The sequence below is a fragment of the Podarcis raffonei genome, chromosome 7 (assembly GCF_027172205.1).
Source record: "Podarcis raffonei isolate rPodRaf1 chromosome 7, rPodRaf1.pri, whole genome shotgun sequence".
In the NCBI taxonomy this organism is placed as follows: domain Eukaryota; kingdom Metazoa; phylum Chordata; class Lepidosauria; order Squamata; family Lacertidae; genus Podarcis; species Podarcis raffonei.
In genome coordinates this window covers 87,652,584-87,678,984 of record NC_070608.1, presented here as the reverse complement: position 1 = coordinate 87,678,984, position 26,401 = coordinate 87,652,584, and the positions used below count along the sequence as shown (strand labels likewise).

General features: G+C 45.6%; 2 protein-coding genes across 7 annotated transcripts in view; one reads left to right on the top strand and one right to left on the bottom strand.

The window, feature by feature from the left end:
• Positions 1–20,461, bottom strand: part of LOC128418044 (histidine--tRNA ligase, cytoplasmic-like) — a 23,275-nt gene extending 2,814 nt beyond the window's left edge. The window contains exons 1-13 of one of the 6 annotated variants that reach the window (XM_053397434.1): positions 20,169–20,461; positions 18,140–18,353; positions 16,736–16,819; positions 16,202–16,321; positions 13,010–13,105; positions 12,041–12,166; positions 11,697–11,804; positions 11,443–11,541; positions 9,697–9,790; positions 9,288–9,415; positions 8,959–9,198; positions 520–636; positions 78–224 (exon numbers count right to left, since the gene is read on the bottom strand). In XM_053397434.1, coding sequence (XP_053253409.1) covers positions 78–224; positions 520–636; positions 8,959–9,198; positions 9,288–9,415; positions 9,697–9,790; positions 11,443–11,541; positions 11,697–11,804; positions 12,041–12,166; positions 13,010–13,105; positions 16,202–16,321; positions 16,736–16,819; positions 18,140–18,244 — 1,464 coding nt within the window. In that variant the 5' untranslated portion in view covers positions 18,245–18,353; positions 20,169–20,461. Of the gene's footprint in view, positions 1–77; positions 225–519; positions 637–8,958; positions 9,199–9,287; positions 9,416–9,696; positions 9,791–11,442; positions 11,542–11,696; positions 11,805–12,040; positions 12,167–13,009; positions 13,106–16,201; positions 16,322–16,735; positions 16,820–18,139; positions 18,354–19,440; positions 19,678–20,096 lie in introns of those variants that run through there. The other 5 variants (XM_053397432.1, XM_053397430.1, XM_053397431.1 and 2 more) reach the window with 5 other exon arrangements.
• ZMAT2 (zinc finger matrin-type 2) overlaps positions 19,603–26,401 on the top strand; it is a 27,876-nt gene continuing 21,077 nt past the window's right edge. Inside the window, exon 1 of the mRNA XM_053397437.1 lies at positions 19,603–19,839. Coding sequence (XP_053253412.1) covers positions 19,603–19,839 — 237 coding nt within the window. The remainder of the gene's footprint in view (positions 19,840–26,401) is intronic.

Here is a 26,401-nt window from a genome sequence, read left to right as displayed (position 1 = left end):
ACTATAAACTTTTTTTTTTTTTAATAAAAATGAGTGACAGATCAAGGGGTTCTGGTAGCCTCCTTTGAAGCACTAACCTCTTTCCTGCTAGAGACATCCCGAAGTTTCACAACTCCATCTTTCTGCTCCTCTTCCCCTATGATGAGAACAAGTGGGATCCCATTTTTTTCACAGTACTGAAGTTGGTCCAGAAGTTTGGGGTTTTTCTTATACAGCATCTCTGCCTGAAATAAATGCACAGTGACTGGAAAGTTAGACATTCACACTGTGTGTAGCATGTAGTAGCAAGTGAACTGCCCAGATATTTATTTGAATCATTAGCACTACTCTATAGGCTTTCTACCAAATCAGAGGCTGATGCTGTCCCTAAATTTCAGGTCTGCATCAAGCATGAAACAGACTGGAGGGCCTGGTTATGACCTTATTCTCTGAGAAGGCTTTCCCACTTCCTTGTACTTTGGACTCAAATAATACCAGCTTCTAGAAATGCAGCAGTATAGCCTGACTCCTCAGTGTTACCTTGATGCCAGCACCCCACAGTTCAGAGATGAGCTTTATTCTCTCCGCAAGAAAGTTTTTCTGAGCAGCTGCCACCAGCACTTCCGTCTCTGTTGCGCGGATCTTCTCCTTGGACATCTGAAGGGGGAGCAGGGACAGAAGCTCATCACATCAACTGGAACCTTATTACAGTATTTACCAATCAAGCCAAAACTCAGTTCAAGTCTTTGTTGAGACCTGGAAATTGGTCCTAATAAATGCGCTCTAATAATGCTGCTTTTGTACTTTTTCTTTTTCCAATGAAGTTTAGTTTCACCTCTAATTTTAAGAAGTTGGCCATCCGTACTTATCTAAATTCCAAAATATGATTAGGTATACAGTATACTAAAATTAAAAAGATAAAAGGAGAGAACTAAAAGCACTGATGTGGTCACATTTTGTTGTGGTTGTTGGTATTCATCTGTCTCGAGAGACAATGGAGTGTGCCTCTGGGGATGAAGTCAAACCACTGCGTTAGCAGCAGCAAAGTGACCTCTCTGGGGGTGCAAGCCTGGGCAATGTGCATATGAAGGACCTGAGCTGCCCAGACAAGAAGACTCTCCTCTCAGTCTCGCTGACATGGTCCAAAGGAAAGCAGAGCATGGCGTTTGGCATCAGCTTGGCTGCAGGAATTGCCAGAAGGTGGCATACAAGACTCTGGATTTGTGTAGGGTTTATTCTTTAGCTTTTGCTTTCCCCAAATATATCCCACAAGGCAGAAGAGGTTTAGGATCAGAGCTTTTCTTCTCCTAGATGGGCTACCTTCCCATCTGCCCCATCTGCCCCTCACTTCCCTCTACAGCATGTGCACAATGCCTTCTTGATCATTAGACTCACTCATCCGCTCAATCTGCCAGAGCAGAGAATTTCTTTGCATGCAGAGAAAGTCCCTAACCTCACCAGGTTTAGACAGCCATTTGAAGTCGTTCCCAGGGTGATGTATTGCTGCACTGTAGTTACTACGAGGATCTACGCCTGACCCTTATTGCCCCAGTTCTACAAAAGCTTAAAAATGAACCAGAACTCCAACGTATGAGAGCCTTGGTAGAAGATAAGGTTCCTGAAATTACGATCAATGTTGCCAAATTCTGTGTAGCCGCTATTAGGCGCAGGAAACAAGAGCTTTCCAATGCCAATATGCAGGCGAAGGCAAATACTTAATTTTATTTATGCTGTCTAATTTTAAATTGCTGTTATGGCCTAATCTGTATTGAAATTGTCCTTTGTTTTTTCCGATGTTATGCTTTGCTGACTAGCTGTACGAGTTAATCTGGTCTGTGACCGTTTAATAAAATTTGATTTGATTCCCAGGGTGTGGCTGCTGCTGCATGCTGACAGCTTCTGGGAGGCACAGATGAGAGATGAATCCCCCAACAGAGGTACTACCCTTCCCCTAACACCCCGCGGTAACATCAACATACACCATGAGTAGGCAAACTAAGGCCTGGGGGCCGGATCTGGCCCAATCGCCTTCTCAATCCGGCCCATGGAAGATCCGGGAATCAGCGTGTTTTTACATAAGTAAAATGTGTGCTTTCATTTAAAATGCCTCTCAGGGTTATTTGTGGGGTATAAGAATTTGTTCTTTTTAAAAAATATAATCCGCGCCCCCACAAGGTCTGAGGGACAGTGGACCAGCCCCTGCTGAAAAGGTTTGCTGACCCCTGGCATACACTGTTCATGGAAAGCTGAAGCCACCTAGACAATTTGTGTACTGAGAGTAATAAAGAGCATGAGCTTAAATCATCACAGTCTACATCAATTGTGAATTCATTGGCTGGCCTGCTTGTCTCTCTTACAGAGATTGCTGAGATAATGTAGTGACTATCACTGTCTTTGGTGCCTTTTCAAAAAGATTTAGGAACTGATGAAGAAGTCGTCTAATAGCTATTCACCACAATAGCTAAATGGAACATCCAAGTTCCGAGGCAGCATATGAGGCACTTGGGACTGGGAGAAAAACAGAGAAAGCCGCCCCCTCGTGCGTTGCTTGTGATTCTGCACAGGCACCTGCATGAATTCTGATGGAAACAGAAAGGACCTTTATCCTGTGACCCTTATCCTGTCCTGATAATTCAGTTGAGGGAAAGAGATCAACTAAGTAACTCAGTACTGCTGTATCTGGGGTAGGGCAAATTTCACACACATATTTGCCTTTGTGGATTTTTGTTGTAAAGCTACTCTAATACATATTAACCAACCACTTGTTATTTAGTTATTTAGCAAAATCAAGCTAATAATAATAATAATAATAATAATTATTATTAAATGCCAGAAGTTAAGCTGTTTGTGCAGTGTCACCTCTGCGCCATTCCAAATGCATGCTAGCCGTCAGAGACTTTAAGCAGACATGCAATGCTTGTGTCTTCTTTCATTGCATAAGAGGGCTGGTATTGGAGAAGTCAAGCAATAGTTCAGTATTGCTTTCTGTTGTCCATTAAAAGATGCAGCCATTCCCTCATGCATTGCTAAAACCCTGCCCTGAATATTTTAGTGGAACTTTCCCCAAGATCTGAGTGCAGTGTTAAATAAGCATCAGTGATTTTGCTTTCCTGCATAAGAGGCAAACCAGTAGAGCACAGGAAATTTGTACCTCTCCAGCAACAAATGATGTTCATAGAACAATTAACAGAATAAAAATCAAATAAAAAACAAACCTTGTCAGAAAAGCACCATTTAAAAGAAATAAAACTAGATATAGTGGACTTTAAACCAAATATCTGCTTTTATTATTTACTGTTTTAAAAGCCTGCTTAAAAAAACTAACTCAAACATTCAAAGTCAGGTTTTTATAGGTCTCCCTTTCTTTCTGCTGATAGGAAAGTGTGTTGTATGAAGTTTTCATGAAAAAGAAGGCATGCCAAGAATCATAATGTATTAAATATTTGGCTTAAATAACACGTTCAGGTAATATCCATGCCCACTAGACCAAAGAAAAGGAATTGCTACTTTCTCACTACTTCAGATGACATGTGACTACAAGCACCCCGTTTACTATCCTGTGAATTGTGCATCATAGAACACATAGAATCACTATATGCAACTGTCAGGGAACTGCCATCAGAGAAACAGGAGGTGAAAGGGCTCACAGAGGCTGAGAGAGACTTATCAGCTGGGGAAGGAACCAGCAGGGGGAGAGGAAGAGCTCCAAGGGAAAGTGAGTCGGAGGGAGGGCTCAGAGACACTTCCAGCGAAAATAGTGGGGAGGTTTCAGGACCTCCCATAGGGACACCCACTCCTCGCCGGAAACTGTCACGCCGAGAGTCCAGAAGACGCGTTTCCGTTAAGGAGCTTTTATGCTGGAAGAAGTTCCGTAAACGCCCACTGTCCGATTCTACGAGCGACTGATGGAGCCATGCTTAAGGAGCTCCGTCACAGACAGAGGTTTGTGGACTTAGCCAAACTCTGAGGGACTAGGACTTTACGCACAAGCAGCTCATCATCCCATCACAGCAATCGGACAGTCTCTGAAAGCAGCTTGTGCAGAGAGGCATCATGAGCAACCCAGCCGGAACCGGGGGAGCAGGAGGAGCTGGAGAGGGTCCAAGCCTGGAAGAAAGGTACCGGGTGTTGGAGGTCCAGCTAGCGCTGCAAACGGCGAGGCTAGAGGAAAGGAGGGCGCAGGATGCAGAAAAGGCAAAAGGCGCCCCACTAGCAAGAAAGATGCCAGGATTGGTGCAGAAGTTTGGGGGGGACCCCAGGAACTATCAAGCCTTTAGGACAGAGATGCAGTATGCTCTCGAGCTGCAGTTTGACGACTTTCCCGACGAAGCATCGCGAGTGGCGTTTGTGGTTGGCCATCTCGAAGGGGGGGCGAGAGACTGGGTTAGACCCCTGATGGCAGGGAATAGTGAAATGCTGAAGGACACGAGGAAGTTTTTTCGCGCCATGGATTTGATGTTTTCCAGCGAGATTGAGCAGGGACTGGTGCGCAGACAGTTGATGGCTTGTAAACAGGGGAGCCGATCGGTTCGTGAGTACTGGACTGAGTTTACCATGCTGATACATAAATTGGGGTGGGACCTATCGGCGGAACCCATTCAAATGCTTTTTGAAGAGGGGCTTTCTTCGGCGGTGAAAGACGAACTTTCCCGGGCGCCCAGGGCGGAGTCTATGGACCAGCTGACCAAATCAGCGCTGACCATTGGAGCGCGCCAGGAGGCGAGAGCCTTGGAGAAGCGGGAAGGGAAAGGAGAGCGTTGGAGGGATTTCCGCATTCCAGAGATTCCGGAGCCAAATTTCCCGCCAGGAGAGCCGATGGAAATTGGAACAGCGCGCGCGCGCGCAGTTTCAAATCCCAGTGAAGGGCGGAAGAAGGAGGGGAAGAGCACCAAGAAATGTTATCTCTGCCAGCAGCCAGGTCACTTTGCCAGAGTCTGCCTGCAAAGAAAGGAATGGCAAGGGATGGCGGGAGCTGTTGGGGGAAAGGAGGAGGGAGTCCAGGAGCCAGTAAAAGCCAACGCCTGGCTGCCACCGTCAGGGCACAGCAGCCAGGCCAAGGAGCAGTAAAAGTGCCCACGCCGGAACCTCCAAGACCAGCCCTAGTGATAGAGGTGTTGCTAGAGCTGGCAAACGGACACCCACTAAAGACAAAGGCGCTATTGGACTCAGGCAGCTCCTGTAATTTTATGAGTAAGGAGTTTGCAGCTGAACACCAGATACAGATACTCCCTTTAAGTAACCCCCTGCAGGTGACCACGATCGATGGGAGGGAGCTGTTGGGAGGAGAAGTTAGCCTACAGACCGTCCCAATGGTTATGAGGGTGGCCAGGCACACCGAAAGGATAGCGTTCAATGTGGCCACCCTGGGAGGGGCTCCCGTTATTTTGGGAATGAGCTGGCTAGCGTTGCATGATCCGCTAGTGGGCTGGCATCAGAGAGTGGTCTCCTTTGGGTCAGCACATTGCCTGGAACACTGCAAAGAGGGAAAGGCGCCGGAAGGGGCAAAAGCCTTTCTAGCAGGGACGGAAGTAACGGACAAAGGGAAGGTGCCCAAACAATACGCTGACCTGAGCAAGGTCTTCAGCGAAAGGGAAGCAGATAAACTACCACCGCATAGAGCCTTTGACTGCCAAATCAACCTGGTCCCTGGAGCCCAGCTCCCAGTGGGCAAGCTGTACGCCATGTCAGACAGGGAAATGCAGGAGTTAAGGGAGTTTATTGATAAAAACCTGAAGAGAGGCTTCATAAGAGAGTCCAGAGCGGTGGGGGGCAGCCCAGTGTTTTTTGTGGACAAAAAAAACACGGATAAACCCAGACTTGTAGTGGACTTTAGAGCCTTAAATGCAGTGTCAGAACCAGTGGCTTTCCCCATGCCCAGAATTGATGACATTTTGACCAGGGTGAGGAAGGGAAAGATATTCACGAAACTGGACCTGAGAGGGGCATACAACCTGATACGGATAAGGAAAGGGGATGAATGGAAAACCACCATGTTCACCCCTTTGGGGGCTTTTGAATATTTAGTTATGCCCTTCGGATTACAAGGAGGCTCAGCATGTTTTCAATCGTTCATGAACCACGTCCTGGGACCTCTGCTCTACAAGAATTGCGTGGCCTTCCTAGATGACGTGTTGATATATTCAGAGAATGAGGAGCAGCATGTAAAGGATGTCAGGGAAGTGCTGAGCCAACTGCAAGCAAACCAGCTGTGGGTGAAATTGGAGAAGTGTCAGTTTCACACCAAGGAGGTGGAATTCCTGGGGTACCGCTTGTCAGACAAGGGATTAGCCATGGATCCAGGCAAGGTCCAGGCGGTGCTGGAATGGAAGACACCGAAAAGGAAAAAGGATGTGCAAAGGTTCTTAGGGTTTGGGAACTTTTACCGTAAGTTCATCAAGAACTTTGCCCACTTAACGGCTCCCATCACGGACTGTCTCAGCAGCAAGAAGAAATTTGTTTGGACGGCGGAGGCGGAGCAAGCATTTGAGGAATTGAAAAGGGCATTCGCTTCGGAAGAACAGCTCCTGCATGTGGATTTACAAAAACCAATGAGAGTGGAAACTGATGCATCAGACCGGGCGGTGGGGGCGGTGCTTCTTCAGCCGGGGAAGAATAAGTCGGAGTGGAGACCGTGTGCCTTCTTTTCGCGTAAGCTGAACAAATCCGAGATGAACTACACCGTATATGACCGAGAACTACTCGCCATTCACGAAGCGTTCCGGAGATGGAGACATTTACTAATTGGCGCACAGCATAAGGTGCAAGTGTGTACGGACCACAAGAATTTGGAGTATTGGAGAACGGCACGAGTGCTCAACCAACGACAAGTGAGGTGGGCCCAGGAGTTCTCCAAATTCCATTTTGAAATTTGCTATGTGCCAGGTCCAGAAAACGTCAGAGCGGACGCTCTCTCACGCAAACCTGAATATTTGGAGGGGGAGGGAGCGCCTGAAGAGAGACATATCATCCCAGAGGACCGCTGGGTGTGTGGGGTGGCCTGGGTGGGGCAAAGGGAACTGGTAGAGGGAACGGTGAATGATGAATACGCCCAGAATAAGCTCAGAGGTTTAAGGAGAGAGGGAGAAGACCCCGGAGGTTTTGAAGAAAGAAACGGGGCATTGTATTACAAAGGGGCACTATATATACCCGAAGGGGAATTGAGGGGGAGAGTACTCAAACAGCTGCACGACAACCTCACAGCGGGGCATTTTGGGCAACACAAGACCATGTGGTTGGTGACCAGGGAATTTTGGTGGCCCAAGGTGAGGGAGGATGTACGGGAGTATGTAAGAGGGTGTGACCAATGCCAGAGAGCCAAAGGAGAAAGGCGGGCGCCGGCGGGGTTATTAGAACCGTTACCCACACCAGAACGACCGTGGGAGGCGGTATCGATAGATTTTATGACTGATCTGCCTAAATCCCAGGGGAAAACCGCCATACTGGTCGTAGTAGACCTGTTAACTAAGATGGGCCACTTTGTAGCTTGCTCACATGCAGTCACGGCGGAAGAGACAGCGAAATTGTTTGTAGAACATATTTTTAGGCTGCATGGCGCCCCCTTGAGGGTGGTCTCCGACAGAGGGAAACAGTTCACGTCCAGGTTCTGGAGGAAACTTATGAGCTTACTGCACGTAGAGGTCAATTTTTCGACTGCCAGGCACCCTGAGACCAATGGGCAGGCGGAGAGAGCAAACGGTATCCTCCAACAATACCTGAGGTGTTATGTCAATGACAGAGAGAACGATTGGGTCGAAAAGTTGGCGCTAGCGGAATTTGCCTACAATAATGAGGAGAATGTGTCCACCGGGATGAGCCCCTTTTTGACTAATTATGGGTGCCACCCCAGGGCGTTTCCAGGGGGAGGAGGGGAGAGATGGAGTGTCCCGGCCGCCGAACATTTTGTAGAAGAAATGGAAGCGATCCATCGTCAACTCCAACTCAACTTAGAAAGGGCCAAAGAAGAATATAAGAGGCAGGCAGACAAGAGCAGAAGGGAAGGTGAAACCATTAGGGTGGGGAGTCAGGTCTGGCTGTCAACCCAAGGGTTGCCGTTCAAGGGGGGTTGCAAGAAATTGAGACCCAAAAGATTGGGACCATTTGAGGTCATTCAACAGGTCAACCCAGTGGCCTGTTGGGTAATCAGGTGGAGTATTTGGTCGCGTGGGAAGGGGAACCGGAGTCGGAAAACACCTGGGTGACGGCAGAGGAGGTCAGTGACGAGATCTTGATCGAAACGTTCCACCAAAGGTTCCCCAGGAAACCTCAGCCAGTAGCGAGGTTCCGGAGGGAGTACTTTGGCACCACCGACGATGAGGAGGAACTGGAAGGATTCAGGGAATCGGAGTTGGAAGAAGGAACAGACTCCGATGAGGAGGAGTACTTAGAAACCGGAAACAGCAACCGGTGGAGGGAAGTGTTCGAAACTTCGGAAGATGAGGGAGGTTCTTTCAGGGGTTTTGCTCCCTCGCCTCCCGCAGAGGAGGGAAGGGGAGGTGGTGAAGGGGGCCCTGGAGGGGAGGTGGATGTCAGGGAACTGCCATCAGAGAAACAGGAGGTGAAAGGGCTCACAGAGGCTGAGAGAGACTTATCAGCTGGGGAAGGAACCAGCAGGGGGAGAGGAAGAGCTCCAAGGGAAAGTGAGTCGGAGGGAGGGCTCAGAGACACTTCCAGCGAAAATAGTGGGGAGGTTTCAGGACCTCCCATAGGGACACCCACTCCTCGCCGGAAACTGTCACGCCGAGAGTCCAGAAGACGCGTTTCCGTTAAGGAGCTTTTATGCTGGAAGAAGTTCCGTAAACGCCCACTGTCCGATTCTACGAGCGACTGATGGAGCCATGCTTAAGGAGCTCCGTCACAGACAGAAGTTTGTGGACTTAGCCAAACTCTGAGGGACTAGGACTTTACGCACAAGCAGCTCATCATCCCATCACAGCAACTCTATCATTTCCTTTCTGATCACACATTAAGAATAAATCTTACCTCAGCATTCCGTTCTAGGATGGAAAAGATCCTTTCAACACCGATACTCACTCCTACACAAGGAACCTTTTTCCCTTTGGGGTCAAATTTTGCTACAAGTCCATCATAGCGTCCACCGGCAGCCACACTGCCTATCCTGAGAGACTCCTTTGCGTCACTTTGTTGGTGCAGCAGCACAGCCTCAAAGATCACGCCAGTGTAATAATTTAGACCGCGAGCCAGACTCAGGTCCATGGTTACCTGCAGTGCAGCCAGGAATCTCATTAGTAGGCAAGAGTGAAAGAACGCCAGGAAAAGCCAGAAAGGGCTAATGTAATATCCCAACTCACCTGATCTATGATTCCAAACAGGGTAAGGTATTCAAACAGCAACTTCATGTCCTCCAGTCCTTCTATGGCCAGCTTACTCTGCGAGAGCTTTGGATCCTGAAGTAGCTTCTCAATCAGACATATCCCCCCTGCAGGAGAGGCAAATACAGGATGGAAGAAGCTCCAACTCCAGCAGTCTCCACAACACTTGGTCCATCAATTTTAGTCTTTTTCAAGGCTGCTACTCCTTGCCCAGTCTGAAATGTTTCCATTTCTCTCAACACTAGAGCCAGATAATTCTATGAGCACAGGAAATAGCAGCAGGGCACTTGATTTGCACAGAAACATGCATGAGTTCTCAGCCAGTCTGGCTGTGTCAGACTAGGGGTCAAGTACGTACACACTAAATGGTGCCCAAATTGAAACTCACCATGGAGCTGAACATATTCACCAATGCGATCTACAGCATCTGGAGAAATCCCATCCTCTTCAACCATCTCATTTTTCACTTCCTTCCATGTCACCTGTAGAGGAGAGGAGAGAATTAGCTTGGAATATGCTCAACTAAAGCAGTTCTTCTCCTGGCTGATCACTAAAACTTTGCTAGCAATAGACCATTTAAACGGATAGTTTTACCAAGATTTATGTGACAGTGGCATGACGAATGGCAGTTTGACAAGGCCTAATAATAATTATTATTCCACTTATTTTTTTTTTAAATAAATGTTTATTAAGATTTTACAAAACAAAAGATTCATCATTTCAAAATGTATCATTTCCATACATAAAGTTCATATAGAAAACAAATACAACAGAAAAACAAAAATATATAGCAGAAAAAAAAGAAAAATAGGAAAAAAGAAAAAGAAAAACCCACTTTCTTAAATTTATAAAGTTCCATACCCCTCTGTCTTGACCTCCTCACATCCCCCTTTTTTGTGTTCCTCTTTATTCCAATCAAATTCAGCAAATTCAAAACCTTATTTAAACCATACTTAATTTTATATTCTTCTAGTTATTATGTCCCGATTTTCCATTATTTTAGTCCATACCTCATCTTATATGCTATGACATAATAATGTTCTGTTCATAACCCCCTATCCTTTTTAACATTCTTCTTTTTATTCACATTTAACAAAATCACACAAACCCTGTTACCTTCACTTCCCACATCATATTAACACTCAAAGATTTTACAGTGTTTTTGTAAATAGTCCTTAAACTTTTTCCAGTCCTGTTCAATCAAATCTTCTCCCTGATCACGGATTCTGCCAGTCATTTCAGCCATCTCCATGTAGTCGATCACTTGCGTCTGCCATTCCTCCACGGTGGGTAGATCTTGTGTCTTCCAGTACTTGGCAAGAAGTATTCTTGCTGCTGTTGTTGCATACATAAAAAATGTTCTATCTTTCTTTGGCACCCATTGGCCAACTATGCCCAAAAGAAAGGCCTCTGGTTTCTTAGGAAAGGTAATTCTAAATACCTTCTTGAGTTCATTATATATCATTTCCCAGTAAGCCTTGACCCTTGGGCACGTCCACCAAAGGTGAAAGAATGTTCCCTCAGCTTCTTTACATTTCCAACACTTGTTGTCAGGCAGGTGATAAATTTTTGCAAGCTTAACTGGGGTCATGTACCACCTGTAAATCATTTTCATAATATTCTCCTTTAAGGCAATGCATGCCGTAAACTTCATACCGGTGGTCCACAACTGCTCCCAGTCAGCAAACATAATGTTATGACCTATATCCTGCGCCCATTTAATCATTGCTGATTTAACCGTTTCATCCTGCGTGTTCCATTTCAACAGCAAGTTATACATCTTTGACAAAATCTTAGTTTTTGGTTCTAACAGTTCTGTTTCCAATTTTGATTTCTCCACCTGGAAGCCATTTTTTTTGTCCAAATTGTAGGCCTCTCTTATTTGATAATAATGAAGCCAATCTCGCACTTTGTCTTTTAATTTCTCAAAACTCTGCAGTTTCAATCTGTCACCTTCTTGTTCCAAAATTTCCCAATATTTTGGCCATTTGGCCTCCATATTGAGCTTTTTCTGAGACTTAGCTTCCATGTTATTCCACTTATTTGGTGTATGCTCAATGACAACACAGCTGAGCTGTTTTAAGATGTCGTCCAGGCTTAGCAGATTAAAACGGAATATACTTTAACTGTTTACCTTGCCCAGCTTGTCAAGGGTGGAGCAAGCTGTTTCAAATTTGGTACTGGGAACACCACATATTGTAAAGATCCCATTCAAAATACGCCTTTCATTGATCTGGAGAAAAAGAAGAAACATTCTGTAGAAGTCAGACACAGACATCAGAATAAAGTCACTCATTTCAGCATTCCTTTCTTCCGCTTTGACTTTCATCCCATTTTCATTTTTCACAGGCTTGTAAGCATAGGCCCATTCTGGCCAAGCTCTCTTACTTTGATGAGGAAATCTCCAAACTGCAGGGCACTTAGGATCTCGTGCATGACCTTCAGACACTCTGCATCAGGAATCATGGGGTCATATTGGCCAGCAATGTCAAAATCCTAGAGCACAGAAGGCAGCAATCAAAATCACAGAAGCAGAGCCTAGGTGTCATTAGCAGAAATATTCAACAAAGCACTTCCATCTCCCAGAAGTGCAAGGAAGGCAAAACTTGTATCAGCACTCAACTCTCTTGCAATCCCTCTGCTCCCTCCCTACCCCAGCCTGATATTTTGAGGGAGGAAACTTCCGTAGTGCTCACTCTCTATCCATAGATGAGAAACCTGCAAATACTTACACACTGGCAGAATTCTCTGTAGCGTCCTGTTGCCAATGATGGGCTCTCACGTCTGTAGACTTTTGCAATGTGATAGCGCTTAAAATGGGAAACTTTGTTCATGGCCAAATAACGAGCAAATGGCACCTGGGGAGCCTTTGTTAAGAAAAATCGTGTGTAGTTCACAGAGCAAGAACAATCTTGTTTTGTCAGCAGTCTTATGGTTGCTATTATGTCACTCCTACTTCACGAATAGCTAGTTGCAGTGCCTTCTGAAAAGCGCAAGTTTAAAAGCAGTTGAAGACATGTCTCCGAAAAAGCTGCAGAAGAATATTTCTGAAGAACATAGACAATTAGGTGTCTTTCTATGGTTCTCTTACATTAAATGTAGAAAATATCTTATCTCACTTACTCACTGTCATTTCTAAATGTATGATAGACCCAAGACAGAAAAAATAGCAAAAAGCTAAAACTTGGTAGCGGCAAAGCAAGGAGAGTCTCTCTAGGTAGAACATTTCAAAGTTGTAGCACAAAAGAGGCGATAACATGCTATGGCTTTGATGTAGGAATCTTCCTAACAAATGGAATGTGGAGCAGCACTTCCCAAAAAGATCTCAACTGTTTTGGAGGCTTTCTTGGGACAAGACACCCCCGAAGCCCAAGGTATGCTGCCCTTGCACAATTTACGGCTTTAAACTTCAACATCAGCATACTTGGTTGTGCCCAGAATCACACTGGAAGCAGGGCAACTGTAAGCACTTTGATCTTATGTGCTCCCTATAACCACAGTCCAATAAAAAGTGGTAGCTGTCTTCTGAACCAGTTGCATTTTTTAACCTATATTCAACAGCAATCACTGGCATGCAGGATACAACATGATCTCCATTCTTCAGGAAGAGGCAAAGCTGCCATATCCTAATTCGACTATCTTACCCAAGAAAAACAGCAACCCCCACTGTCAAGGAGAGTTCCTATCCTTTGGTAGGATACAGTCAAGTCATAGCGAAGACACAGCAACTCTCCCGCTTGGTCTTTCAGCTCATAAACCAGCTTTGATTCCTCCCCATAGTGATCAAACAAGAGGTCCTTGAAGAAAAAGAAAACAAAAACACAGTATATTTTGTCAAGTATGGACCAGTGTTTAATATTGTGGGATATATCATTATGTACCCCCCCCCAATAATATTTCCTTTAAAGAAAGTTATTCTGTACCTAGCCACAGGTAATTCGTGCTTTGGTCATATCTAGACTAGAGTACTGTAATGGGCTTTATATGGGCTGCCTTTTAAGCATTCTCAGAAACACCATTACAGAATACTGCCATTAGACTTTTGACTGAGCTGGGTCAAAGAGAACACAATGCCCATTTTGCATGGCCTCCCAGTGGGTTTCCAAGTCCAATTCAAGTTGCTGGTGCTGACCTTTAAATCCCTACACAGCTGGGTCAGGGATACCTAAAAGGCCACATCCTTCCACGGGCAACTTCATAGGCTCTGCTAAAGCTCAATATTTCTCCACCCTCTGAAGTACCCTGAGAGAGTCCTTGGGATCTTTTTAGAAATGGCCCTATTAGGATTTCCTTTCACCATGTTATTTGGAAAGGGATTTGGTGCCAATCCTGTGTAGGCAATTTGTATATCTTAGTTTTGGGGCTGAGCATCTTCTGCTGGCTTTATCTGTGCTGCTTACCACCCAACAGGTAGTACATATTTTATGACTGATTAATCCGCTCCACTTCCCAGTGGGGAGAAGTTGCGGTGGACCGCATGGCCACCCACTCCCCACTAGGGGCGGGGGACTTTGTCCCCCATTGCCCGGGGGATCCCAGCCACGTCAGAGCCCGGCCAGCCAATCCACCGGCTGGGGCCATTTAAACCGAGGAGCGAGCCAGAGGACTTCCTCTTTGGCTCGCTTCCTCAATCACCCGCCCTCCCTCCCTATTTTGCAGGTTAGTCAACGGCCTTGCTATGGACTTTGGTTGGTCGCCTTGGTTGTCCGAGGGGCCTGCTAGGAATTTTTCCACTTGGCAAATTGGCACTGGCCACTTGGTTTTTGCCTACCTTGTAGCAATCATCACAACTTTGTTAGGGTTGCGGTTAGGCATTGTTTGACCTTGTGTGGGGGAGGGGAGGTGTGGCCATCACCTGCCCCTCCATGCTTAAGGGTATTCCGTTAAAGGAATCCGGGGGTGTTGATCTTTTCCGAAGCCTGGCTGGGGGCTAGGGCCTTGACATGACCCCAACGGGAACACCAGGGGGAGCTTGAGTTGGTTCACGTCGACAGGGCTCCCCCTACCGGTGGCTTATCCCTACTGGACTTCCTGCACAATGGGCAGGAGTCAGATATAGTCAGGTCCAATCAATGCCTAAGCCAATACCGCTCACATTCTGTAATTCAATAAAGCTGTGGCCAAAATTTGCCCAATAACATAAACCTAATATCTGTGTCCTTGTGTGAGTTATTTCCAAAGAGGGGGCAGCTGTGGGGTCTCGACACGCAAAACAAAGGGCTGTGTAACATGGAAAGCTGACTTGTGCAACACTGAAATATTTATGCCGAAATATTTCTGAAATATAAACACTGAAATATTTATGCCAATGACACCCAACTCTATCTGTTGATGGATGGCCATCCTGGCTCGGCCCCAGACACACTGACCAGATGTCTGGAGGCTGTGGCTGGATGGTTACGTGGGAGCCGGTTGAAGTTAAATCCTTTGAAGACAGAGGTCCTCTGGCTGGGACGGGACGATATGGGATTGAGGGGGCAACTCCCATCCCTTGCGGGGGTGCAATTAGTGCCAGCACCGTCCATTAAGAGTTTGGGTGTAATCTTCGATACCTCCCTCTCTATGGAGGCGCAGATTACAGCTATAACAAAGGCGGCATTTTTTCATCTCCGCCAAGCTAAGCAGTTGGCTCCTTATCTCTCTCGCCCTGACCTAGCCACTGTGATCCACGCGACGGTCACCTCCAGACTGGATTATTGTAACTCGCTCTACATGGGGCTGCCCTTGAGACTGACCCAGAAACTCCAGCGGGTGCAGAATGCCGCGGCGATACTCCTTACGGGGTCTTCGCTGCGAGATCACATTCATCCGGTATTATACCAGCTGCACTGGCTCCCGGTGGAGTACAGGATCAGGTTTAAGGTGCTGGTTTTAACCTTTAAAGCCCTATACGGCCTAGAACCCTCGTACCTATGGGACCGCCTCTCCTGGTATGTTCCACAGAGGAACCTACTGTCTGCAAATAAAAACATCCTGAAGGTCCCAGGCCACAGAGAGGTTAGTCTGGCCTCAACTAGAGCCAGGGCTTTCTCGGCCGCGGCTCCAATCTGGTGGAACGCTCTGTCACAAGAGACTAGGGCCCTGCGGGACCTGACATCTTTCCGCAGGGCCTGCAAGACAGAGGTGTTCCACCAGGCCTTTGGTCAGGGCGCAGCCTGACCCCCTCCTCTGGCAATCTGCACAGAATTTTGCTTAATGGTTGCCATCAATTTGATTTTAATTAATTTTATAATGGAATGTTTTTAGAATGTGGGATTATTTGATTGTTGTTAGCTGCCCTGAGCCCGGCTTCGGCTGGGGAGGGCGGGATATAAATAAAATTATTATTATTATTATTTGCTCTGTCTTTGTAAGAATAGCCTGCTGGATCCGGCCATCTAGTCCAGAATCCTGTTCTCGCAGTGGTCAACCAGATGCCTATAGGAAACGTGTAGGCAGAACATGGCTTAACTAATAATGATACTGCACAAGAGATGGAGAAGAAGAAAACCTTGTTACATTTATTCAGTGCTTCTTGTTTTCTACAAATGATTGCATGTCTTGTACCAGGGTATACTGGAAGCATTGGAACCAGACCTGAAAGCTCCAGCTTCATGAGAAAGAACAAGTGCGTTTTCTATGGCAGAAGCTATGCTTCATACAATTGTCCTACTGATCTGGATCTAAGTGGCACCAAAACCCAATTGAGTCAACCTACAAAAGTTTCCATCTTTTGCCTAAGGCTTAATCCTATACAGAGTTAAGTTGCTTCAGTTCCACTGAAGCTAATGGAATTGAAGCAACCTATGTGCAGAATCTCAGCCAGCCTTCAAAAGATACAGGTCAGATGATTTTTGTCAGCCATTAGAGCCAGTTCCATTTCTGAAAGAAAAGATCTAAGTGACTGTCCTCACCTTCCGCTCAAACACAGGGGTATCTATTGTTGCAGCTCCATGACGTTTGAAACAGCTGATTATGGTGTTGAAAATTTTTTCTCGAATGACCATCTGCTTTGGGCTAAAATCCCTGGTGCCCTAAGGGTCCAGGCAAAGGAAAAGGTGGGGGGTTAGAAGAGATCTTTTTAAAAGGAGGAAGTGCTGAATAAAAATTACAGAGTTATAATAGTAACAAGAGCCAATTATTGAAGGGCTTCCAGATGCTTCAATAGTTGAATACTGAATATTTGGATCGATGCCCAAAAGCTCCAAATAAGAATCAAGTACAGCTAAAAATAATAGAAAGTGATTGGGAGAACAAAACTGAACAAGCAGCAGATTAAGCTTTTTAAAAAGCTGCATGCTCTATGGGAAACGGCTGGATTGTGCGGAGGATGATGCACAGCTTGTTCCACTGCAGGGAGGACTAGAGCCAAACACCCCTTGAAGGGGACTCTGGGAGAGGAAGCAGAACACAGAAGACCCAGATGGGTAGCTGAAGTGCAGAATTACTTTGGCAGTTTTTATAATCACGTTTCCTTTTTCTGTAGCAGTTCCCAGCTGTGACGATGGCCGATTTATTACATCTTCAATCACCTGGAAAATAGTAGAGCAGGTTTGATAAAACAGACAAGACTGAACTGTTACTGTCACAAAATACAAGCACAGGGTTCAGTGTCTGTGTTAACATTTGTACATTTCATTCTATAGAAATTTCATTAAAAGTATTCTAGGTTTTAGTGGGGACCTAGAAAGCAGGTAAGTGATAATATTTGTCTCTAAAGATAACATCCTCAAAGAGATTTAGTCCATTTGTTGAAGTCCTGAAAACTTTCCTGAGGAGTACATTGTTAACAAGCTACAAGCCTGGGACCTCCTGCTCTTGGGCCTGCTACCCTATCTATTTTCAGCTGAGCTATGCTGATAGATTCACTCTTTACTTACTGCTGTGCTGAATCAGACCATTGGTCCATCTAGCACCAATCTATCTGATAGCAATTTCCAAGGCTATCAGACAGACAGAATGTGCTTTCCTAATCCAGCAGCAGAAATTCTTTTAACTAGAGATGTCAAGGACTGAATGAGGGACCAAACATGTGTGGTAAGGAAGAGCTTCAGCTCTGGGACAGAGCACATGCTTTGCATGCAGAAGTTCCCAATGTCTCCAGGCGGGGCTGGAAGAGATCCATGTCTGAAACGCAAGAAAGCCACCACTAGGTTGCTGCAAAGTGTTAACAATACTGAGCTAGATGGACCAATGGTCTGACTTAGTATAAGGCAACATTCAATATTCCCACGTGTGCAAACTATATGCTTTGCCAGCAATTAATGGCACCCCCCAAGTGCTGCATTAGTACAACCTGACTGAAAGAAAGATACTAGGGCTGCAAGAGTGCTTTGTAAATAAAAAAGACACAATGGCAAAGAAGATGGCCAAAATAACGATTACATGAATACTTTTGCTTGGCTAACATTCGCAATTGGTTAGAGACAGATTTGAGTAAAAAATCAGAGATACAGCTGCCTGACGTAATAATAGAATCATGGAGTTGGAAGGGTCCCTAAGGGTCATCTAGCCAAACCCTCTGCATTGCAGAAATCTTAACTAAAGCATCCGTGACAGAGAGTCATCCAATCTCTGCTTAAAAGGAAGGACAGTCCACTACCTTCTGAAGGAGTCTGTTCCACTGACTCTATCCAGAAAATCTAACAACACAGAATCGATCTCAAAAATCCCTAAGATTTCGTGATTCTCAAACAGTAGCAATGCTTTTCTGCACACCCAAGCACAAAAGGAGGAACAATAGACTTTTACCAACACTTACCTTCCTGTATTGCTGTAAATAAGACACTTCAAAACTTAACAACACAAAAGTCTAAGAACTAGATGATGAAGCCGTGGAAAATGAAACACACCTGATTTGGGAGATGACTGGAAAAGGCCCGTAGGATGCATAACCGCACTGGCAGGTGCTGACCCCTGGAGGAAGCTTTTGTGAAGAAGGGGCAGATCCAATGCATGGTGGGGAATTTATGCAATTAACCTCAGCAGATGGAGTTCCCCACTGCAGATATTTCAGGTCTTGCTGTGCCAGATAGGAACTTCTTGTATTCTAGTTAGCAATAGACACTGTTGTGAAGTATACAGCATGAAGAAAGGAGAGAAAAGGAAAACTGAATGACAAAATTCCTTTAAGTGGGGAGTCACATAAGCCATCCATTACTATGTGAATAGGCAAATCCCGAGTGCATTGCTCCTGGAAACAATGAGCGGTTGTTCTTACTAACATGCCCCCCAGGAGATTGGACCTACACTCTTGGATGTTGTGCAATGCAGCTAAGAAATCTGCTTAATGATTGGATCATTTTACAACATGCTGGTGGTTATGTTTGCGACATTTTTATACCATGCTTTCTCCAGAGCTCAAGTACATATGCATAATATACACACACCTTCCCCAAACCTAGAAGAGAAAGGTTAGGCTGTGAAAGGAAATGGCTGCTCCAAAGATCACTTCGCGAGTTCTGTGGCTGCCTGGGAGATATGAGGCCAGGTCAGCTAGGCCCAAGTCTGCCACTTTGGGCCCCCAGCTCCCCCATTAGCTGAACAGTCCTCACACAGCTGCCCTTTAAGATTGGCCAGGCTGAAGTGACAATGAGGTGGGGTTTTAGCGAAAATTAAAATGTTTAATCTCCACGTTTTAGCTGATGGGCACAGAATCTGAGGACCAAGAAGGAAATGTTGGTTTGCCTAAGGCCACCACCTACTGGATTCATGGCTGATGGGGAAATTTGCATCTCCAGGAACTTACTGATTGATCGAATTTATTTATATGCCACTTTTCCACAATGAGCTGTTCAATATTACACCACCAGCCCGCTGCCCCCCCCCCCCCCAGCCTCCAGGATTGGTACATAAATAGAAAGCAAAACAATATGAGTAGAGAGTTGCTTGTTACAGCAGATTGGGGTGGGGATGACCAACCACCCTATAATATGATATTCACATTCCTGATTCTCATCGTTATCGCCACTTTGAATCTGTACACCGCCTCTCTGCATTGCTGCACACGAGGCGGTTGTCAAGCTAAGGGAAACAGATCAGGCAATGAAGCTCACGCTCCTAATAACAATCGGATCCAACACCAAGTAAGCCGTAATTATTGCAAGTCATTTTTAAAAACAGCTGGCATCAAATGAAGCCATATTCAACAGACCCTTTGAATCTACCGGTGCGCGACACAGTTAACCCTAAAAATACCAGCGAGCAGAAGGATGAACGGAAATTCACTCCCAGAAATTACTACAAAGCATCGCTAAAGTGTAACCGATAAAAACAACAATATCGGCCCGCTGACCGGCGCTCTGAACGGAGGGAAATGGAGGCCGCGGAGGGAAAGATCTCGGCGAAGCCATCCAGGCTGCGTGTGTCACTCTTCAACACCTGCTGGCTCTATGCGCTCGCGGGCGGCCACTGCAACCCGGAAGAACTTACTAAGAGCCGGCGCCGCTTCCTGTCGGTGCTTTACGATCGTGGCGGGAGGGAAACGGCGATGCGCGCGACACTTTACGACTCACCGGGTCGCTTCCTGGGCAAGATGGCGTCGGGCAGCGGGGTAGGTAATGGGCTTACTTTGGAAAAGGAGGAGGAAGGAAGGACTCTGTCTGTTCCTTGTTTTAACCTTTAAGCATTTCGGGGGGCAGGGGCGGAAAGCCACCTCAGCTCCCGTCCCTGCCACCCCACACCCTGCGCCCACCGGCCTCCCGTGGGGGGACGACACCGGGGACCCCCCTCAGGCCCCGTTCGGGCGGTCGAGGGTCCCGCCTCCTTGGCCGCCCAGCGCCTGTCACGTGCTTGCCCGTGTTTACTCACAAGTAAGCGCCCTGCAAGCCGCGTCTTGGCGGGTGCCGGCAAGGAAAGCTAACGAAGAGCCTCTGTGCTCACCTGTGTCCTGTGGGATGCAGCGCTCGACTTCCACAGACCTCAGGGACTCGCAGCTTGGCCCTGCGGAAGTTAGCTGCGCTTAAGCCCCTTGAAGTAATCCAGTTTAGGTAGCTCGGCTCTGCATGAGACTGAACTGCCAGCTGGGTATGAAAGGGGTATGTAGAAATGACATGGCTGCAAGCCGCGTCTTGGCGGGTGCCGGCTAGGAAAGCTAACGAAGATCCCGCGGCGCCTGAAAGGAAGGCGGACCCGAGTTTCGTCCTCGCCCGAGATCAGCCGGAGCTGCGGACGTGGCAGCTCATGGTCTCTGATGCGCTGTGGTGAAAGTTCCGGACTGGCCAGGAGGCAGAAACATGCCTTTGCTCCGTCTTAGGTTGGTGCTGCCCCAAAGTCCTGAGGGGAAGAATTCCAAACATCATTCTGGGCGCGTGCGGGGAGTCACATCTTCATTTTACAGCTCTTGGTGCTTCTCGGCCACGGTTGCTTCTCGCTGTTCCGCAGCCGCTCGCCTCCCTGCTCTCTCTCTGCTTTGCGCCTTCGGACTTCTGGGTGAGATCTGGGAGCTGCTGTGCCCGCGGAGGCGCCTCTGTGCTCACCTGTGTCTTGTGGGATGCAGCGCCCTTAACTGCCACAGACCTCAGGGACTCGCAGCTTGGCCCTGTGGAAGTTAGCTGCTCTTAAGCCCCTTGAAGTAATCCAGTTTAGGCAGCTCGGCTCTGCATGAGACTGAACTGCCAGCTGGGTATGAAAGGGTATGTAGAAATGACATGGCTGGTGTCTTTTTGGAGCTGGTAATATTTTGGGCATGCACAAAGAGAAAGAGAGAGAGAAATGGTTTCTGCAAAATTCAGAGGTGCAACCTTCATTTGCGGTGTCACCCAAGACCCCAAAATAGCACAAGAAATCTGTAGATCCAAAAGCTGCCTTTGGTTGCTTTCTTTCCAAAGAGGAACTTAAATATTTTATTTACTTATTTCCGCAGGAGAACTTGATTTTTACTGACTTAACATTTTTATTGCATCCTTTCCCCCAGGAAGCTTAGAGCAGCATATATTCAAAACAAACCTATGAGATAGGATCATTCTGGAATGGTCAAAGTGTCAGCAAGTCAGTTTTATAGCTTTGAACACCCTAGCCACTACATCACTCACAGAACAATAAAATACTTTTATTACTCTGGGGCTTCAGGTACACAGCTGTTAGGCAGGTTGAACAACTGCTGTATCCATTGCATGTTTAATTTGGATGGACGGGAGAGGAACTTGCACAATCAGAAGATACAAAAATGGTGTAAAAATATCAGATATGCACCAAGTGTCTCCTTGAAAGTCCACCAGTTCTCACCAGATTGGGACTGTGCCCATATTCCAGCGACACACTGTAGGAGCCAATGAAGCTCACAGTGTTGGGGACACACTATGCCTCACCATACACACATCACTTAAGGCACCCCCATTCTCAGCCCCTGTGGCACAGCCAGCAGTGAACCTGATACTGCAAGTCTTCAGGCATTCCAACAGACAGGAGTTCAAATCCCCATATGCCACAAGCTGTTCACAAGTGCTGTTTTATTTTTTTATTTTTTTAAATAAATGTTTATTAGAGTTTTACAAAACAAAAAGTTTGTCATTTCACATAGATCATTCCATTAATTAAAGCCCACAGAAAAAACAAAAAACAAAAATATATAGCAAAAAAGAAAAAATAGAAAAGAAAAAAAAACCACTTAAAAAAATTACAAAGTTCCATAACCCTCTGTCCTGACCTCCTCACATCTCCCTTTTTTGTGTTCCTCTTTATTCCAATCTGATTCAGCAAGTTCAAACCCTTTATTCATACCATGCTTACAATTATATTTTTCTAATTATTATGTCCCAAGTTTTCGTTATCTTAGCCCATTCCTCATTTTATATACTAGGACATAATTTTAATCTGTTCATAACCCCCTTCTCCTTTTTAAAATTCTTCTTTTCATTCGCATTTAACCAAATCCCACATGCCCTGTTGCCTTCACTTCCCACATCATATTAACACTCAAACATTTTGCAATATTTTTGTAGATAGTCCTTAAACTTTTTCCAGTCTTGTTCCATCAGTTCTTCTCCCTGGTCCCGAATTCTGCCAGTCATTTCAGCCATCTCCATGTAGTCAATCACTTGCATCTGCCATTCTTCCACGGTGGGTAGATCTTGTGTCTTCCAATACTTGGCGAGAAGTATTCTTGCTGCTGTTGTTGCATACATAAAAAATGTTCTGTCTTTCTTTAGCACCCGTTGGCCAACTATGCCCAAAAGGAAGGCCTCTGGTTTCTTGGGAAAGGTAAATTTAAATACCTTCTTCAGTTCATTCACAAGTGCTGTTTTAAAGCACAACTCCCCAAAAGAAGGATGGTGAGGATACAAAACACAGTGTCTACATAGCTCCTCAGCAAGATATCTGCAGAGGACACACACAGGCCTCTTGGGAGAAGAGCCTACTCAGCTGGGGGGGGGGACATTTTTGCTAAGAAACCATGGGAAGACGCAAACTGAAAGCAGCTGTTTTCAGTAACTCACTTCATAGGGTACAGGGTTGAGAAGTTGGAGAACCCTATTCACCTTTTACATGCCTGCCCCCACCCGCTACCCCCCAAGACATGTCAGAACCAGAAGAGGTGAGGCTCTCAGAACTTGAACCCAAACAGCAAGCTTCACAGGGCAGTTTTTTTAAGCAGCCACAGCAGTAGACAGGAATTGCACTCGTGGGCCATTTGGCTCCTGGTCCCTAAACCCAACACCCACTCCTAACTGCCAGGAGTACAAAGCGTAGAGGAGGAGCCTTGGACTAGCAGGATAGCTTATTTTTCACATTCTTGGGGTCCTGGTTCAGATCGGGTACACCCCCAAACTAGGAAAGGTGGGAAGTGATCCGCACAATGTGGCACATCTGAACCTGTTAGGAGGAGCACTGTATAGGCCCATAGTCCCTTTGGCCCACCAACTCCCTTGGCAACCCCCCCCCCCAATCTATCTCCTACCTTTATTCTGGTGGACCAACCTTGTTGGGTGGCATCCCAGCTGGGCTTATTGCCTCTGCTCCTCATCTCTCTCTGCCCACTAGTTCACCCTGAGAGACCTGATCCCTCACAGTCCTGCAAAATTAAGTGATTAGGGAGAAGCAGGGCCACTGCCCATGAAGCTCCCTGCTCCTTCTCACAGTCCCATCTTGAGGCTAGGTGAAGCCAGATTTTTCTAGGTGGGAAAAGAATTCAGCATTCTCCAGCAACAGAGATACACCATTTGTCAATGTCAGAGCCTTTATTGAGCAGCTTCAGTGAAAGAAAGACACGTGATGCTACAAATCAATTGCCTCAGCAGGGCCCCTGGTTGTACACCAGTTCCGTGCTAGGAACACTTGCACCTCCTGCCAGACTGTCTGTCATGGAGCTTGCAAGAGTACAGGAGCCTGCTAGGGACAAGTAGGCTAACAATCTCTTTTTATAAATTTATTTAAATGTTCGGATTAACAAATAATCATCAAGCAAAAAAATAAAACAATTTCCATAAGTTCCCTTGGACGTCCCTCCTCCCCTTTTGTGGGTCCTTATGTTCACTTTTTCTTCTGCATCTTCTCTGTTAGTCCAATTCTATTAAATCTCCGATAAAACCATAGTCCAAATTTTAACTACAGGCGTCATTCCAATCCTACTAATAATTTTAATTGTTTACAATGATTTTTTAGGTACATTATATATTTTCCCCATTCCTTATTGAAATTTTGGTCTTCCTGATTCTTCCAGTCAGTTTTGCCATTTCTGCATAGTCCATCATTTTAATCTGCAATTCTCCTTTGGTAAGGACTGTGCCTTCTTTCCATCTCTGGGCTAGTAGTGTCCAGGCAGCAGTAGTCACATACATGAAAAGTCTTTTCTGGTCACTTGGAATTTCGGCACCTACAATTCCTAAAAGAAAAGCTTCTGGTTTTTTAGAAAAGGTTATTTTAAACATTTTTTTTTATTCATTGTATATCACCTCCCAAAATTCTTTTACTACTTTACAAGGCCACCACATATGATAGAAGGTGCCCTCTTTTTCCTTACATTTCCAGCATGTGTTTGATCTTGCTTTATACATTTTAGCTAATTTGCTAGTAGTTAAATACCACCGACACACCATTTTCATATAATTTTCTTTCAAAGTATAGCACACTGTAAATTTTAAGTCCTAATTCCATAACTTCTCCCATGCTGCTGATTGTATTATATCCAAAATCCCTCACCCAGTGTATCATTACTGATTTGTTTTTTAAAAAAAATGAGATTTATTAAGAATTTTCCATTATCAAAAAAACCAAAGCAAAACACAAAAAAGAAAACGAAACAAAAAACAAAATTTAAAAACACATAAAATTCCAAGTCATTATTTTCAATAACCTATTTTCCTGACTTCGCCACACCTCCCCCTCTTGTATTCCAGTTCAAATTGTTGGTTCAACAAGTTCTTGTCCCCAATTTTTAACCTTTTTATATTTCAATCATTTTAGAAAAGCCAATTTTAACTTTTAAACTTTTAACTTATAAATTTATAACTTATCACTTATAAACATCAATAATTATACATCTGTTCTTATTCTTAAAGCCTTTTTCTAAAGTCGACCTAAATTCCCTTCCACGATTTCCTCAATTCTCATACAAATAACAAAACAAAATAAAAGCAAAACAAATTATAATTATGCACCCTTTGGATTCCCAATCTCCACCCCCCCCTTTCCCGGTTCCAATCCCAATAATCGTCCATCAGTCAATCTGCTCTCAGCCTGGGGATCTCATGTCCGAGGCTCTCAATTCTCTCTCAGTTCCTCTCTGCCGGCTTTTGGGATAGTCCTTAGTATTAATCACCAAATCTCGGAGAAGCTCTAGTCCAATAAAGTCCATATTTCTTCCAACCAGACCTCCATACTCAAAAGTGGAGCCTAAGTCTTGTTTCTTACTCTTTTTAAGTCCAAATGTCCCAAAAGCTCCAACTTCCACCTTAATCAGATTTGTAATCCTTAGATCTTCAGATCTCCACACAAGAAGATCTCTCCATTCTTCAGTCTCCAATTCAAACCAAATTTTCACCATCGAGTTCTTATTTTCCTTTGCATCCATCATGCCAGGCCTCTGGCTCTCCTTTACCATCTGTAAAATTACAGCTCCTCCTTCCTTTTTCTCAGGAACACCATATATCTCTTTCTTCCCACTCTCAAAGCTCTCAGGTTTCTCTTCTTGTTCAGCTGCATGAGCTTCCTGAGTCGGTTCCTTGTCAGATTCAATGAATTTGTTTACTGTTAAGTCCAGAGTTGTAACATTTGTAGCCAAAACATCAATTTGGCCTTGTAACTTTCCCAAGAGAACAAAGACTCTGTCCAGTTCAGCTTGAATTTCCCCTCCTTCAGCCATTCTTGTAATGTCCCAAAACCCCCTCTAGAGGGATTTTGGTTACTTAGTGTTCTTTCCAGTTCAAATCCAAAAATCAAATCAGTTTGTATCAGTTCTTCCTTGTTTTCAACAAAATATAGTCAAATTGTAACAAGTATAGCCAGCAGAAGCAACAAAGTTCTCTTTTTCCGTCTGACAGCTAATTTGACAGCTGTCAAACTCTTCCAATACCTTCAACAGGCTCTCTTGCGGATCACTCCCGGGTCCGGGGGGGTGGCACTTCAACTCCCAAAATTAGCTCTTATCCTCCAGTAAAATTTCTTGTAGTGCCAAATCGTGAAATTAATGTCTTTTGCCAAATAATAAAAGAAAAATTCTCTCAACCTTGGTTAGCAGGTCCTTGCTTTAGATTATTTACAGGAGGAGGAGGCTGACTTCCTGTTTACACCTCCCCCGATCGTACCTAATTCATCAAAAAAAATTCTTTAAAAATCCAATTTCCGTACTACTCACGGGTTGTTATTTTGAAGTCCAATTCACAAGAAGAAGTCAGCGCTCTCCGGCCATGGCAGCGCGGCTTCACTCCACAGGAGAAGCAGACGACTCACAGCACCGCGCCGCTCACCCCGTCCCCCGTTCTGGAGCCTTTAAAAAGGCTCCTTCGCAGGTCGGGGGGGCGCAAATGCTGCCCGCCGAGTCACCAGGTTCACAGGCTTCTCCGCCTGTGATTTTTAAGGGTCTCCGCGTCGCCGCAGCGGTACGACCCTAATCCTGTGGAGCCGATTCCCTCCGGAGCTCGGAGGGAATCCGCCATTAGCCGTTGGCGCTAACCCGG